Source organism: Oryx dammah, unplaced genomic scaffold (genome assembly GCF_014754425.2).
Source record: "Oryx dammah isolate SB20612 unplaced genomic scaffold, SCBI_Odam_1.1 HiC_scaffold_22, whole genome shotgun sequence".
NCBI lineage: Eukaryota > Metazoa > Chordata > Mammalia > Artiodactyla > Bovidae > Oryx > Oryx dammah.
The window spans coordinates 60,688,873-60,705,870 of NW_024070206.1; the positions used below are offsets into that span (position 1 = coordinate 60,688,873).

General features: G+C 44.6%; 1 protein-coding gene across 3 annotated transcripts in view; it reads left to right on the plus strand.

The window, feature by feature from the left end:
* ATP9B (ATPase phospholipid transporting 9B (putative)) overlaps nucleotides 1-16,998 on the plus strand; it is a 163,639-nt gene that overhangs the window by 121,872 nt on the left and 24,769 nt on the right. For all 3 annotated transcript variants that reach the window (XM_040264381.1, XM_040264383.1, XM_040264382.1), the window contains 2 exons: nucleotides 8,623-8,765; nucleotides 16,053-16,165. In XM_040264381.1, coding sequence (XP_040120315.1) covers nucleotides 8,623-8,765; nucleotides 16,053-16,165 — 256 coding nt within the window. The remainder of the gene's footprint in view (nucleotides 1-8,622; nucleotides 8,766-16,052; nucleotides 16,166-16,998) is intronic.

Below are 16,998 nucleotides of genomic sequence, written 5' to 3' on the forward strand. Positions count from 1 at the left end.
TCTCTTTCACTCTAAGTGAAGCAGCCAAATCAGCGGGTGTGGGAAGGCTTGCCAGGGAAATGCCCACGTATTCATGCTACCAGCTGACCGCTTGGTGGGACGCCCGGTGCTCTGCCCAGAGCTCTGCTTGGTCAGCACACCAAGAAAGGAGTGTTGAAAATGTTAGCTAACACAGGCACAACATTTGCTTCAGAATTTAGAGATTAACTTTCCTGGAGTTTTATTGAAGGAAAATACTTAGATTTTTGTCAAATTATTTACAGGGCAGATACCCTTCCTGCAGCATCACAAGTTTGTGCTAACCTGCCAGCTTCATTTTCCAGGTAGAATTCTTGGGGGAAAGAGTACTTTCAACCTTACTTAGACCTCAGAATGATATTCAGTTACTGACGGCTTGGGACATTTGCAGTCTCTCCAGACTGCAGAAGATGCCAACCTTAGAAGAGTCAGCGTGTGGAAAGCATGCACGGAGGGAAGTCCTAGGGTGTGCCTGGACAGCCTTTTGCTGAAGAGAGGAGGTGTGTGACTCTTAGATCCACTTAGCCATCTCAGCAGGAGTGAAGAATAGATGGGCTTGTCCAGCAAAGACCTGTGGAGGGGCTCTTGTCTGATGGTGTGATCCCCCCATGACACACATGAGAGACCCTCAGAGTTTTTGAAAATGTTGTATCAGCAGTAACACTGACATCTTGGACAGAAAGGGACAGAGAGAGAACAAAATAAGAAGCCTGCCAGACTCCCAAAATTCTGCGTGGGAGAAATGGGCTGGAATTCTCCAAGGCTGGAAGTGGGCTGATAGAACTGCCTGGCCGCAGGCATGTGCTACGTTTGCGGGGAAAGGAAGAATAGTTTTGAGGCCAGAGCTGGCACATGTCCTGCAGAGGCTGTGGAGCTGGGAGTCCAGAGCTGGAGCTTCCAGGCACAGAGAATTATTCTCAGCTCTTGAAACCTTATGGAATCTGCTTTGCTGGGAAATTAACTACAGCTGCTTTGTAGTTACTTACGATGTCTGGGTGTTAGTTCTTTTTCAGTTCTCTGTTCTGCTGATAATCTTTCTCAGTCTTTAACTTGAATTTTTACTCACCCAGTGGTTAAATTATAAATAAAATTGGTAATTTTACACTGTCAAATTTATAATTCTGTTTTGTTGTTGCGTTTCACTCTGTATGTTTAAGAATTCCTCCTCTACTCCAGAATGGTGAAGCTGTCCTCCTGTATTAACTTCTAGAAGTTTATCAGTTTTCTCTTTGACCACTGGAAGTGCTTTTGTTGTTGTTTCCTATTTTTTTTGGGGGGGGGCAGGGATTAATAGTGTAAAGTAGTATTTTCACATATTTTTCCATACCCATTCTCTTAGCACCCTTTATAGAAAACACCTCTTCCCAATGATCTAGGATCCTCTCTGTCACATGCTAAGTATTCATATATGCACAGGTCTGTTTTGGGTTCCCTGTTCTGGTCTTTTTATCTTCTCCTGACCAAATAACAAAGTGCCTTAATTCGTAAGCCCTTATAATGAGTTGATATTTGATAAAAGCAGGTCCTCCATGTGTTCATTGAGTGCCTTTGCTCTCCTTGGTCAGGCTTCCCAGGTGGCTCTAGTGGTAAAGAATTCACCTGCTAGTGCAGGAGACACGGATTTGATTCCTGGGTTGGGAAGGTCCCCTGGAGAAGGAAATAGCTTCCCACTCCAGTATTCTTGCCTGGAGAATCCCATGGACAGAGAAGCCTGGCGGGCTGCAGTCCACAGGGTCGCAAAGAGTCAGACACGATTGAGTGCACATGCAGGCTCTCCTTGGTCACTTACATTTAATACTAAATCTTCCAAACCATGACTGTGGAATATCTCTTACCTGCATTAGGTCTTTTCTAACATCTCAAACTTTTTAAAAACTTTCATTGAAATCTTGCATAACTTTTGTTAGAACTATTTTTAGATACTTGACATTTTTCAAATGCTGTTATAAATGCCATTTTTTGAAAGAACTGTTTCCTATATATTTGTTGCTGGTATAGAGAAATAAAATGAATTTCTATAAAAATGGTTGAATCCATCCATTTTGGTAAAATTTTATTGATTCTAATTATTAATGTGAAATCTATTATATTTTTCTCTATAGATAATCACCTAGTCAGTAGACAGTGATAGCTTGCTTCCTTTCAGTCTTTTGCACCCTTTCTTTCTTTTCCTTGTCATTGTAGCAACGATTTCTAGCTTAACGTTAAGTGGCTATAGTGATACTGGACATCCTTCTTTTGTTCCCGATGTGAAAGGCAGAGCTTTCAACATTTCATCATAAGGATGCTGTAAGTTTTTACAGAACCCCTTCTTTACAATATATAATAGAAGTTGTTTCTATTCCTATTTTGTTAAAAATTGTCTTTAAATCACTGATATAATTTTTTAAACATTGCTACTAAATCTTTTGAGATGATTTTTCATCTTAAGTTTTTCTTCTTCAGATATTCATTTGCCAAATTATACCAACTGACTCTCTGATGTCACACCTATTTTGTATTATTTGGGGGGAAACGCACAACTTGGTCATGGCATAATACTCTTTCATGTATTACTGGATTCCATTGCTTGTCATTTTTGTGAAGTTTTTGCATTGGTTTATCTGAGTGAGATTAACTTATGCCTCCCTCTCACATCATCTTTTGGTGTTTAGTGTCAAGATTATGCTGTTCTCTTAAAATACATCAATGGGTCTTCCCAAAATTTTTTGTTTAAAATTGTAATTATTTATTCCTTGGACATTCACACATCAAGGAGGCCGTGTCAGCCTGAACATTTTGTTGTAGAAAGTTGTTTGACAGAGTTGATTTCTCTACTGGTTTATATATATTTCTTAAATACTTAAAGTTTAAGTAGTTAACTTTAACTAGTCAGAAAACTTTATTTCAAGTCTTTAACTTCTTGAGTCAGTTTTGGAAAGTATGGTTTTCAAGAAATACGTCACCTGTACCTGAATATTCAAAATTTTTAATTAAATTGTGTTAATAATGTTTTCCTATAATCTCTTCTTATAAGTGTGATCTGTGGGTATTGATCACCTTTATTCTTGGTACTTATTTCTGCCCCTTCTCTCTTTTTTTCTTGATTAGTCTTCCAGTGGTTTTGTCAACTTTAGTAGTCTTTACGAAAATCTACTCTTGACTTTATTGATTCCCTGTGACTCTGTAATATTTTCCTATTTTAGTAATGTTAACTTACTTTATTTCTTTCCTCCTACCTTCTTTGGTTTGTATTCTTCTTTTTCAGATAGATGATTAACTCACTAGCTTTCATATTTTTACCCTTTTGAATATATGCAGTTGAGGCTATACATTTCTATACAAGTACTACTTTGGCAGCATCCTAAAAGTTTTCATATGTAGTATTTGTGTTATTGTCAACTACAGATTGTTTAATCTTCACTGTGATTTCTTCTTTGACCCATGGTTATTACAAAGTTATTTCTTAGTTTATGAGCATATTTGACTTTTCTAAATATGTCTCTGTTCATAGTTGGCTTGATTGCGTTGTTATCAGAAAACATGCCATTCATTATTGCACATCTATGAAATATTTTGAGACTCGTTATGGGGTCCAGTATTTAATTGGTTTTTGTGGACATTCACTGTGTACTTGAAAAGAACATGAAGTCTGAATTGTTGGTCTCCGTGCTTCACAGTCTGTTAGGTCAGGATTGTTCAACTTGTTCATAAGTTTCTCTGTACCTTTTGCTTGTTTTCTCAACCTTTTCTAACAGTTACTGAGGATGGTGTCAAAATCAGCCATCAGTATTGTGAATTCATCTATTTTTCCTTTGAATTCTATTTTTGGTATTATATATTTTGTGACTTTACTATTGATGGTATCCAAGTTTAAATCATTACATATTTCTGCTGAATTATGCATTTTCTCAATATAAAGTGACTTTCTTTATCTCTGCTAAGGCTTTTTGCATTAAATTCTACTTTGCTTTATGTTAATATAGTGATGCCAGCTGGCTTTAATTTGCTTGGCATGTCTTTTTCCGTCTTTGTACTTTCAACTTTCCTGTGTAATTATATTTATATGTGTCTCTTGTAAATAGCATAAAGTTTAATTTTAATCTACTCATAGTTTTAGACTATTTAGTGCATACACAATTATTGTAATACTGTTGTATTTTTAGTTTAAATCTATTATTTTATATTGTGCTTTTAATGTATATTTCTGTTCTGTATTTTTTCTCCTTTCTTACCATTTTTTTTTTCAATTCCACCTTTTCTCTAGTAGTTTGTAGGTTTTATAAGAGTTTCTGTTCTTTTTAGTATGTGTTCTTGAAATTAAAAACATTCCTAATTTCTCAGAGTCTAAAGGTATTAATTTCTTTTGCATGTCATCTTACAAATGTTTAACTCCATTTTCCCCTTCTGACCTAATCCATTTTTGTAATTTATCCTAATTGTAGTTATTCTTAAACTGCATGATATTACTGTTTTACACATTCCCTCTTAATTTTGGTTTATCAATGTTTTATTCTTCTTACCTTTCAGAAGTTCCATGTAGAATAATTTTCCTTCTGTCAGAAATGTATTCTTTAGTTTTTGTTTAGTGAGGGTCTCTGTTGGGAACCCCACATTTCTCCTCTGGAAAGACAGTTTCACCTGTGTAGGTCTCTGAGTTGCCACGTTTGTCTCGCTCTCTTCTGGCTTCTGTGGCTGCTGTTTGCTGCTCTTCATTTCGACCTTACCCCTCTGGGACCTTCCCAGTGCCTTTCAGGCGTGCTCTTTGTGGGTGGTGTCCTGCTCTCTGACACAGTGTCTAGATAGATGTCTATTCCTGAATCTGTAGATAGGTTTCTTCCACTCATCCAGGAACATTCTCAGTTTGTCCCTAAATACTGCCTTTGCCCTATTCTGGGTGGGCAGAAATCCACCCATACCCTTTGTTTCTCCTGTTTTACTTTTGTACTTTCCACCTTTTTTTGTTTCTTGGTTTATTCTGTTAATAAATAATATTCCTAATGACCTGTCTTCCAAGTCACTGATTTCATCTTTGGCTATATCTAATCAGGTATTAAACTAATTTCTAAATTTCAGTTATTGGCATTATTTTAGTTCTAAAATTTGATTTATTATTCACTTTTACTGTTGCCTATTTCACACAAACATCTTTCCAGTTTTCCCTGTGCGTCCAGCTTGCAGCCCATGCCTGTCACATGTGCACGTCTCATGCCTTTTGACGGTGTTTCTCTCGTATTTCCCCTCTGGCTCTTGTTTGTGGTATAATATGTTTGTGTGCTATGTGGTGTTTCTTGTTTCTGGTTTATTTGGATTTTGTTTGTTTCTTTGCCTTTGTATTTGAAAAGCTAACTATAGGAATCATTTGAGATAAGAGATGGAAGTACATTTTTCCAAGACAAACACCCTTACTTCTAAACTGTGTACTTGTAGTTACTACCTGTCTTGAAACAGCTTCATCCAAGTTCAAGATTCATAGTTACAGACTTACTCAGGAAACATGAGCCTGACCCCATCACACCTGCAGGTGCATTGGTCCAGGTTGGCCCTGAGTCTGAGAGCAATGGGCGAATCACCTGGTGAAAACATTGTTGAACCACCGCTTGCCATCTGTGGTGTGTCATGAAAATTTTAGAGAATCATAGAGTAAAACATTTGGGGGAGGAAGAGATCAGAAAAATTGTATCTGAGCTTTTTTCCTTTAAATGACTATTTATAGGAAAAAGTTTTGATTACTTTAGATAAAGCGTGTCATTTAAATGACTTTTATTTTCTTTTGCTCAGATGAGGATCTAAAAATAAGCCTCTCGTTGGAGAAATCTGTGTGAATTATCTCAGGTGGCTTCAGTCCCTGAGGAGCCTGGTGTGCCCTGCAGCTGGCTCACCTGGTCCCAATAAATGTGCAGGTTTAATTGTAACAAATCAAGTTTAAATGCAGCGGGCCATGTCGGGGGGTGGGGGGCTGGTATGCCACGGTCCATGCCGCGCACCTCACTTGTGCAGGGTCCAGGCTACCCCCGCAGACACTTCTGTGGCTGTGGGGAAGAAACAGGGGTAAAGAAAGTGCCACTGTTAAGATGGACTCTATGTTCTAAAATTAACCTCGTGTTTCCTCACCATAGCATGAAGCAGGCTTATACATGTTCCTCTCGGTGACACTCCTGAACACACTAGCTCTGAAGATAGTTTATTTCATTTTCTTATATGTGTAACTGGAGGAGGGCGTGGCAACCCACTGCAGTGTTCTTGCCTGGGGAATCTCATGGACAGAGGAGCCTGGTTACAGTCCATGTGTTGCAAAGAGTCAGACAGGACTTAGTGACTGAATAGAAACAACATTATTTAGCAGTAAAGGTCATAACTGCCTCTGATTCAGCCGACCATCTAGGACTGCCCCCGTTTTCCCACTTATTAGGAGTAGGCCTTAGAGAATTCACAGTTGCTGAATTAGTAATATAGTGAGCTTACATATGTATATGGTATCTACTATTATAATACTCAAAATAATAGGCTTAATATATAGTTTTTGTTCAGAAAAAGTGTAACTATAAAGTATAGGGTTGGCAAAAAGTTCCTTCAGTTTTTAAGTAAAAGTAAAAGACATGTTTTTCATTTTCACCAAGAATTTATTGAACAACATATTCTCCATTTTGTTACACTACCTTCTGCCATTTTTCAGTAACTTCATAATTCCATCATTCCAAAACATTTTGTCTTTGTGAGCAAAGAACTGTTCCAGGTGCATTTTTTAGTCCTCCATGAAATGGAAATTTTTTCCACTAGGAGAATTTTGTAAAGACCGAAATCAATGGAAACCTGCAAGTGCAATGTCTGATAAATACAGCGAATGAATTGGGACTTCCCAGCCGAGCTGTAAGTTTTTGCCTTGTCAGCAAAAAAGCTTGAGGCCTTGCGTTATCATGATGGAAGCTGATGTGTTTTCTGCTGACTAATTCCCCAGGCTTGTCATCGAGCACTGCTTTCAGTTGGTCTGATTGGGAGCAGTACTTGTTGGAATTAACTGTTTGGTTTTCCAGAATGAGTTCATAATAGAGGACTCCCTTCCAATCCCACCATTTACACAACATCACCTTCTTTGGATGAAGACCAGCCTTTGGTGTGGTTGGTGGTGGTTCATTTCCCTGCCCCACGATCTCTTCCATTCCACATTATTGTACAGTATCCACTTTTCATTTCCTGTCACAATTTGTTTTAAAAACAGAACATTTCAAAAAAAAAAAAAAAACAGAACATTTCATTACGTTTCAGTAAAGAATTACATGTGGAAATACGATCAGGAAGGTTTTTTTCACTTCACATATGCGAAACCCAAATATCAAAATGATTAACATGCCAAGCTGGTACACATGGCTTTCAGCACTTGATTTGAAAACTTGATTTGAGCATGTTGGCTGTGTCCCATGTGGTATGACGTTGGTTATTCTCAGTTAACGTCTCCATTTCTTTGCCATCAACTTCCACTGGCCTACCCAACTGTGGAGCGTCATCCAGCGAGAAACCTCCAGCATGGACCTTCACACACCACTTGTGACACGTTTGATCAGTCACAGCAATTTCTCCATAAACTGCACGAAGCTTTTTTGTGTTTCAGTTGTGTTTTTTCTTTTCTTGAACTAATAAAGCATAATATGCCAAAAATGTTGCTTTTTTTCCATCTTCAATATTAAAATGGCTACACAAAAATTCAGCAGTTTTATTCTTTTTTTTTTAATGCATGCTATGACAACTGTCACAATCTTAACAAAATTGTGTCAATGAAGTTAAAGATAACTAAATGCTACTAGAGTCATTTTACAGAAGAAACAGAAGAAACTTTTTGGCCAATCCAATACCAGTTGAACAGAGGCCTGTGTTTTGAAGTTCCATAAAATTAGAACATAACTAAAAAATAAGTTAAATATCTAACTAAAAAGTAAGTTAAAGTAAGCGATGATAACTACTCTGTCAACTTGGTGTTTAAAGTTTGAGCTTCTAGAAACTTTTGGCATTAAAAATGAAAATTATTGGACTGACATTTGATCAAGATGTCCAGTGTGAATCAGAGTGAACATAAGCTCTGTTTCCTCCCTGTATGGTGTTATCATCTTAGTTGAAGGTGTTTTTCCTTCATACGCAGTGGCTCCGCTGTATTTTTATGAATGTGATGCTCAGGGACTGGTGCTCGGAGGGCCTTCGCCCAGCCTCCTCCTGAACCTGCTCCCCTTCACGGCCTCCACATGGGGGAGCTTCTCCTTCGTTCTTGTGAATCACGGGGGTGGATGTCAAGACCCCTCTCAGATACTGATGCTCAGTGATTCGGGGCGATTTCCTCCCACGTATTGCTGGCCCCTTTGAGCCTGGACCCATGCTGCTGTCCACCTCTCCCAGGTCCATCCAGCTGCATCGCCAACCAGGCTGATGGGCGAACGATGAGCAACTGGCTGAGAAGGGGCCTGCCGACTTAGGTGTCAACAAATTCATTTCTCTTAAAGTCTGAAATCCACTATGATCTCTCTCTTCCACCTCAAATTACAGAGAACGCATGTCTCTGTAAATAAATTTTTATGGAAAGCATGCTGGACATGAGGTGTTGAGTCACTAACGACTACAGTGGGTTTTCTCTGGCAGTTTGCGTGTGAACCTGGACATGGGCAAGGCTGCCTACGGGTGGATGATCATGAAAGACGAGCACATTCCCGGCACCGTGGTCCGGACCAGCACCATCCCGGAGGAGCTGGGGCGCCTGGTGTACCTGCTGACCGACAAGACAGGTGCCACTCTGCCCACGCGCACCTAGAGGCGTCTGGGCGGGGGTGGGGGGACCCTGGCCTGCCTGTGCCACGCGTGTGTAGGGTGTGTGTGCACATGTGTGAGAGTGCTGAGTTCACAGCATTCCCCAGACTGACCGCAAAACTGGCCTCCAGCCAGTCTCCCGATTCTGACATAAGAGGATCATCAGAATTAGCAAGATGTGAGATTCTTAGAGACTTTTAAAGACTGACTTCTGTATTTTGAACTTCCACATCCTTACACTTGCGATTTTGTTCTATTTAACTGCCTGTGTTACACCTTTCTGGTAGCTTCTTAAGAGCTAAAACGGCTTGTTTATTATAGAATGGTAGTTACAAACTGGATTAATAAGATCTGTGAATTTGATGTTTGTTTTAACAGGAACATTTTCCAAAGAGCCTCTCTACAAATGGTTCTTCCCCATAGGGTACCCTGCTCCAAACTTGCTTTGTCTTTATTTCATTTTTTTCATCAAAGAATTTTTGTCAGTTCATAACATACTAAATAAATGACAAATTGAATCCAGAACTATCACAAGAGCTATATCTAAGGGTTAAAATCCCTTCTTGATTGACTGATTCACGGTGTAAATTCCTTTGTAGTTCTTGGCCAACTAGAAATAAAATCTATAAATGGTAAAGAAAATATGGGTTTCCCATATTTTACCATACCATTGGCAGTGGCAAAGAATCCCCCTGCATTGCAGGAGACACAGGTTTGATCCCTGGATCTGGAAGATCCCCTGGAGGAGGAAATGGCAACCCACTCCAGTATTCTTGTCTGGAAAAATCCCTTGGACAGAGGAGCCTGGTGGGCTACAGTCCATGGGATTGCAAAAGAGTCGGACACAATTTAGCAACGAAAGAGCAACAAAGAAAATATAAGTCAATTACAATTCAACCTTATTTTTAATAAAATATTAGAAAAATCCTCACTGTAGTCAGGAAGAAGAAAGACTAACATGTACTAGGCTTTGACATTACTCCAGCTACTGCTGTGAGCCAGGAACTAGAAATAAGATCCATAAGCAAAAGAAGCAGCAAATATTTACAAATATAATAATCAAGGAAGTCAATGGCTGAAAATAGAAATCAGTAAAGTGGCAGGTTACAGATTAAAATAGCAACAGGAATAAAAGTCGCTCCCTTACGTGCGGAATAGACTGAAGAATGATTCCGTTCAGAATCGCTGAGGTCCATGTAAACACGTGGGTCCAAACTTGAGGAACCTGCGGGCACATGTGAAGGCAGTGAGCAAAGCTGGCAAAGAGCTGTGGGAGACCGATGGCAGTGCAGAGGTACCCGTGTCCTGAAGGTGAGGGCTCCGTGTTCTGTGGCAGCCAGCCTTCACACAGGGATTACAGGTTTCCGGCAGCTCAGTCAGAAAGAGTTGTTGGATTGTGTTTGGTTTTCATTAGGGCTTGTCTCTGTGGGACGCTAAGGAATCTACCGGGAAGGTGATACTCAGTGAATCAAAAAAACTCAGAAATAGCAACCTGAGGAGCTCGGGGTCAAGAAGGTAGGTGGAGGAAGTGCCTTCCCAGCCTCACTGCGCTGATGGGAGAAAACTTAAGAGAGTTAGCTTCGAACAACACTGGAAAACGCGCAAACTGCCCATAGCTGATCCAGAGATTGAGCTGTTTCTGGAAAACAGCTGGAACTTGTTGGATGGAGAAGCAGGCACACAGCAAACCCAGACCCCTATGAGATGTTACAGACATGTCAGAAATGTCTCCAGAACCAGCTGAGTCCTGGAGAGGTGGTCAGTCCACGGCCGGCAGGCGTGGGTAGGGAGGCACCCGGCTGCTGTCGGCAGAGAGCACTGCCCCGGTGGACGGATGTCGGTGAACACAGTCGGGAGCCACGAGCCACCCCCAGGAGACAAGCATCCCAGTGCCGACAGGCAGGCTGTTGCCAGAGAGGGCGAGTTCATGACTGTGTACCTTGAAACCCGAAGAGCCCCCTGGAGCTTCTAGAGTGGTGAGAGAGCTTAGTGAGTTTACACGTGTAGACTTGGTATCAGCGTTGAACTGCATTTCTCTATACCAGCAACAGTGAGGACACTTAATTCTAAAAATGCCAATTAGAATAGCAACAAGAAGTATAAAGAATTAAAAAATAAATTCTAGCAAAAAATGGGTAAGGACTATGTAGATATGTGTGTTAAACATTGAAAGACCTTACCAAGACCTAATTAAATGTATGGCCGCCCTGTTCTCCTGAGTAGGATATCCTAATGCAGGAGGGTGTCATTCCACCTTCATGAAACGTCTGACATGTATGCATAGACAGGACTCGCCAAGTCTGGTCCCAGTTGGTGGGAGCGGCCCGTGGCAGGCTACTTTGTCAGGCGGGTCTTGGCCTGGTCAACCCAGCGTTTGTGCCTCGGAAGTGTCTGTTCCCTGGGGAAGTGTCTGCGCTGGGTGACGTGGCAGCCCTGCATCATTTTACATTCCTGCCAGCAGCATCCAAGGGTTCTAATGCGTCCTTATGCTTACCAGCATGTTCCGGTGTTCCTAGCAAAGTTCTGGCACAAGAGCCAGTGGTGCCGTGGAGGTCCTTGCAGGGGCGCACGCAGCAGCGACCCCCGCAGGGCGCGCCCCTCCAGGTGTACGGGGCGGGGAAGGCTGGGGGCTCGGCACGTCCTCAGGCCCGGCCCCCCGCCTCCAGCCACCACTCCTGCCCCCTCTTAGGGCCTCTGTGGTCCCCTCCTGCCCCAGTGCCAACTTTACCTCATTCTTCCCAGGGGACCAGAAATCCTCGTGCGGCCATCGTGCGTGATCGCCCTGGGGGGCACTGACCTGCTCTTCCACGGAAGTGCACAAAGTTCACGCCTGACAGAACGTGGTCAGCTCGAGTCTCTGTATCTGCCGGGGTGATGTCATTAAGTCAAGGTTTTGTGACGGTATTTGTCCTCCAAAGCCTAACTGTTGTTTTGCATTTTAAACAATAACGAAGTTATCATTCTGTAGCTCCTCTGTTTTTCTTTATTGAGTTGGAGTTACAGTCAGGGTGAGGATAAGTGGTTTTTGCCCAGAGTCATAAAAACAAAGCCTCATTTCTCCCACAGTTCACTCTGCTACTTTTAAAAGGCTACTTTTAAAGGCTTCTTTAGGTTTTGGATAAATGATCTTGGTTCCTGAGATTTCAGGGAATTAAAAGAACAGAATAATTGTATAAAATAGAGAAAATATTTTTCATTTCGTCTTCTAAACTGGAAGCCTTCAGCTCCTGATGTAACTGTGCGGCAGTGTTCTTGAGTTCCTGGGTCTGGCCTGCCTTTCAGGCCCCAGCCCAGGATGAGCTGGGTGTGGGCACCCCTCCCGTCGGAGGGTGGGTTGGGGGCGAGCTGCTGTCAGGAGCCTCACGGGGCTGGCGGAGCTGTGAGGTAGGCCTTCGTGCGGCTGTAAATTGGGTTTGTGCTTCATCAATAAGCTTTCTGACAAGAAGCGTCCATCAGGGTGTCTCTCATTTGCCGCAGCAGAACAGAAAATGAAGTATTCCAATAATTGCATTACAGTTTCCTCCTCCTGGACAAGAAAGCCGTGTGCTATAATTAGGTTTGATTGGAGTGCACGTTTCCGGTAAGATCTGAAATTAATGATGTTGCCATAGTGACACATCTGCGGCCACCAGTGCGTGAAACGTAAAGTAATTCACTCGACAAGGGTAGACATCTGTTAGCTGCCAGGATGCAGAGCGTATTGACACTGACCAGAAATACTAGGCGTGGTGTGATCAACACGCAAATGATGCTGAAACCGGAGGACAGGCTGTTTGCCCCGAACCTGCTGAGAGGACGTCCCCTCTCCCCGCCGCCCCCAAGATGCCATTGTTTGAGAACAATGCTGCCAAGGATTCATAAATTTTAAAACTGGACTTGGGTGCAGCCTGTTAAAGCAATACATTAATTCCTTTGTTAGTTTTTGTCTTCATGTAGAACAAAGCCATTCCTGAAACACCCTCTGAAACAACAGGTTCTCGGATGCATTGTAATCATAGCATCCGTTGCCCAGCGCGCTGCCTTGCTGAGACTCAACTCACAGGGAACTTTGTAGGAGGCGGCGGCGGCGCATGGAAGCACCGTCTCCCTGGTTTCCAAGGGCACCAGAGCATAGGTGTGCCCAGCAGTGTGCACACGTGCACAAGGTGTGTGCTGGTGGCCTGACCCCAGAGGACCACAGTGGTGTCTCCTGCCGGGTGAGCCCGAGTGGGGCCTCAGTGAAGCAACCTGAGCAGCCTCGCTGGTGCGGTTGTTCACCGATGCGGGTGACCGGGTGTGAGGGAGGGGGACAGTGGGGTGCTGGCCGGTGCCAGGGCTGCAGGGCTGCAGGGCTCACGGGAAGGCCTGGTGTGCTGCACGTAGAATGTGTGACTCCCCGTTAAATATTGTCGAATGTCTGCTTACATGGTTTGGTAAATTAGTCTTATCACTTTAGAAGTTTCGTTTCCATTACTGCACCATAAGATGTAACGCTGTCTTTTGGTTGGTTGGTTGGTTTTGATTCTATTTATTTTTTTGTTTTATTTTTGGGTGCCGTGAGTCCTCATTGCTGTTTGGGGGCTTCTCATTGCAGTGGCTTCTTGTTGCAGAGCAGGGCTCTGGAGCACACGCGCTTCAGAAGTTGCAGCTCCCAGACTGGAATGTGACTTCAGTAGTTGGGGCTCATGGGTTTAGCTGCCCTGCTGCCCGTGGAGCTTTCCTGGCCCAGGGATCCACGCTGTGTCTTCCGCGCTAGCAGGCAGGTTCCTAGGCAGTGGGCAGCCAGGGGAGTCCGTGAGTGGATGTTTTAATCCGGCCACTTAGCCGCGTCCCTGTCACCTTGTGGCCCGTCCCTCAGCCACTCTCTGAGGCTGGTGGACGGCCCAGTCCATACCCGGCCTGCGTCGGAGGCCGAGGACTCGCTGTTGCTCTCATTGTCACCTGTCAGGCTGCGCTTACTTTAGGAGCTCTTTCTTTTATGCATAGCATGGCACGCTCATGGAGGAGGTGGCGTGTTTCTGAGTGGCTCCACAGATACTGGCACAGGAACCTGGTTGTCAGTCAAGTCTCAGGTTGCAGCAGCACCCCACGGTGGCAGACGTGCGATCTGCTCTCAGAGGGTCCATGTTCTTGTCTCCCTCGCTGTTTCACTAACAGCCTGACCACAAGTGTTGCTTTGACTTCTCCATGCCATAGTTACTTCCATTTAAAACAGGGATGGGGGACTTCCCTGGCCCACTGGTTAAGAATTCACCTGCCAGTGCAGGGGACGTTGGTTGGATCCCTGGTCCATGGGGACCCACGTGCCTCCAGGTGGCCACGCCTGTGAGCCGGACTGTGGGAGCCCGTGTGCCCTAGAGCCGGTGCTCCACAGCAGCAGCGGCCGCCGCTGCGGAAAGGCTGCCCTGCAATTAGAGAGTGGCCCCCTCGCCACGACGCGAGAAGGCCTGGTCGCAGCGTATATGTACGTGTATATAAGGTACATGACATACATTCTTTTGAGAGTGTTTGTCAAAACAGTCTCTTAAGTAAATCTCCCATCGGGGGCAGGGGCAGGGGGTGAGAACCCATGAGGAGGGTCCGACGTGTGCTGTGATCACATGGCTCTCCGTCATGTTCACACTTAGAACTGCGTCAGTGCCCGAGGGCACCCCTCCTCGGAGCTTCAACACAAGTGCAGGGATCCCCAGACGTTGAGCCAGCCTGCAGTCCAGGGACGGATGGGCTCACAGGGCGTTTGCCGGCCCCCCGCCCCGTGTGTCTGTCCTTTTGTGGAGCGGGAAAAGCAAAGGTCCCGTGCTTGTGTGCATGTTTTCACGTTAAGGTCCCGTGCTGTGTGTGTGTTTTCATATTGATGTCCTGTGCGTGTGTAAGCGTTTTCATATTGAGGTCACGTGCTCTGTGTGTGTGTGTTTTCACATTGAGGTCCCGTGCTTGTGTGAGCGTTTTCATATTGATGTCCCGTGCTTGTGTGAGCATTTTCACATTGAGGTCCCGTGCGTGTGTGAGCGTTTTCGTATTGATGTCCCGTGCTTGTCTGAGCGTTTTCATATTGAGGTCCTTGCTTGTGTGAGCGTTTTCACGTTGATGTCACATGCTGTGTGTGTGTTTTCATATTAAGGTCCCGTGCTTGTGTGAGCGTTTTCATATTGAGGTCCATGCTGGGTGAGCGTTTTCACTTGGAGGTCCTGTGCTTGTGTGTGTGTTTTCATATTGAGATCCGTGCTTGTGTGAGCGTTTTTACATTGAGGTCACATGCTTGTGTGTGTGTTTTCATATTGAGGTCACGTGCTGTGTGTGCGTTTTCACATTGAGGTCCGTGCTTGTGTGAGCGTTTTCATATTGAAGTCCCGTGTTTGTGTGTGTGTTCTTATGTTGAGGTCGCGTGCTTGTGTGTGTGTTTTCACATTGAGGTCCCGTGCTGTGTGTGTGTTTTCATATTGAGGTCCCGTGCTTATGTGTGTGTTTTCACACTGAGGTCCATGCTTGTGTGTGTGTTTTCATAGTAAGTGATCCACGTACAGTGGTTGCAGTCTCCTATCAGGCTCATCAGATGAGTAACGTTGGGACCTCCTGTGCCACTTTTAATGAGAGCTCACTGAGGTTCTGAAATACACGGCCTCCCCTCTGCCATGCTGGTACTTCACTGCGCCTGTTGTGTATCTTTCTGATTGGAGGCTGAAACCATGGACCCTCCTGAAAGTGGTTTTCCCGGGTTGGTGGTTGGTCCCAGGGTGGGTGAGGAGGGCACACAGGGTGGCCCACGGGTTGGAGAGCAGCTGGGAAAGCGCCTCTGCCTTCTCTCCTCCTCTCTCTGCAACTCACGTGGCATCTAGGCTCGAGAAGGTTGTTTCTGTTCAGTGGAAAATACTTCATGGTTCACGACAGGTTCACGTGAAAGGGATAGACGTTCTGATCTCGGCTGTGGGTCACTTTTCCAGTTTCCCACCCGTCTCTCTCTGAAGGGGCAAATCTGCCTTGGACCAACAGCAGATCTGAACCGGGAGACAGAGCCTGGACTTTCTCTGCAGAACCAGAACCCTCTGCCCCCAGCCCATCATTGGGAATTACTGAAAGGGAGCCTGACGCTGTGGGAAGAACACCGGTCCTCATAGTGAAATGGAGCAAATGAGGGTGGTATGGACGGCACTCGGTGATGCTTAGTGTGGCAGAGCGCGTGCTCAGGGTGCAGGGCACAGCCAGCCCTGCGTGTGACGCATTGGGGCCCAGCCTTGAACCGCCAGCGAGCTCCCTGCGTTGACGGTGTCCTGCTGTTTCTGTCCTAGGAACCCTCACCCAGAACGAGATGGTGTTTAAGCGGCTGCACCTGGGCACCGTGTCTTATGGGACGGACACGATGGATGAGATCCAGAACCACCTCCTGAACGCCTACGCACAGGTGAGCGGGCCCAGCCCTGCAGGTGTCTCCCTGCCAGGGTGCCCAGTGCTGCTGTGGTAACAGGGCCTGTCACATGCCAAGCTGCAATGCAGCACCGTCCCTGGCGACGCCTCGGTGTGGCGGTATGCATCAGTTCAGTCACTCTGTCGTGTCCGACTCTTTGCGACCCCATGAATCACAGCACGCCAGGCCTCCCTGTCCATCACCAACTCCCGGAGTTCACTCAGACTCATGTCCATCGAGTCGGTGATGCCATCCAGCCATCTCATCCTCTGTCGTCCCCTCCTCCTCCTGCCCCAATCCCTCCCAGCATCAGAGTCTTTTCCAGTGAATCAACTGTTCACATGAGGTGGCCAAAGTACTGGAGTTTCAGCTTCAGCATCATTCCTTCCAAATAAATCCCAGGGCTGATCTCCTTCAGAATGGAGTAGTTGGATCTCCTTGCAGTCCAAGGGACTCTCAAGAGTCTTCTCCAACACCACAGTTCAAAAGCATCAGTTCTCTGGCGCTCAGCTTTCTTCAGTCCAACAGTCACATCCATGCTTGACCACAGGAAAAGCCATAGCCTTGACTAGACAGACCTTTGTTGGCAAAGTAATGTCTCTGCTTTTCAGTATGCTATCTAGGTTGGTCATAACTTTTCTTCCAAGAAGTAAGTGTCTTTTAATTTCATGGCTGCAGTTACCATCTGCAGTGATTTTGGAGCCCAAAAAAATAAAGTCTGATACTGTTTCCACTGTTTCCCCATCTATTTCCCATGAAGTGATGGGGCCAGATGCCGTGATTTTCATTTTCTGAATGTTGAGCTTTAAGCCAACTTTTTCACTCTCCTC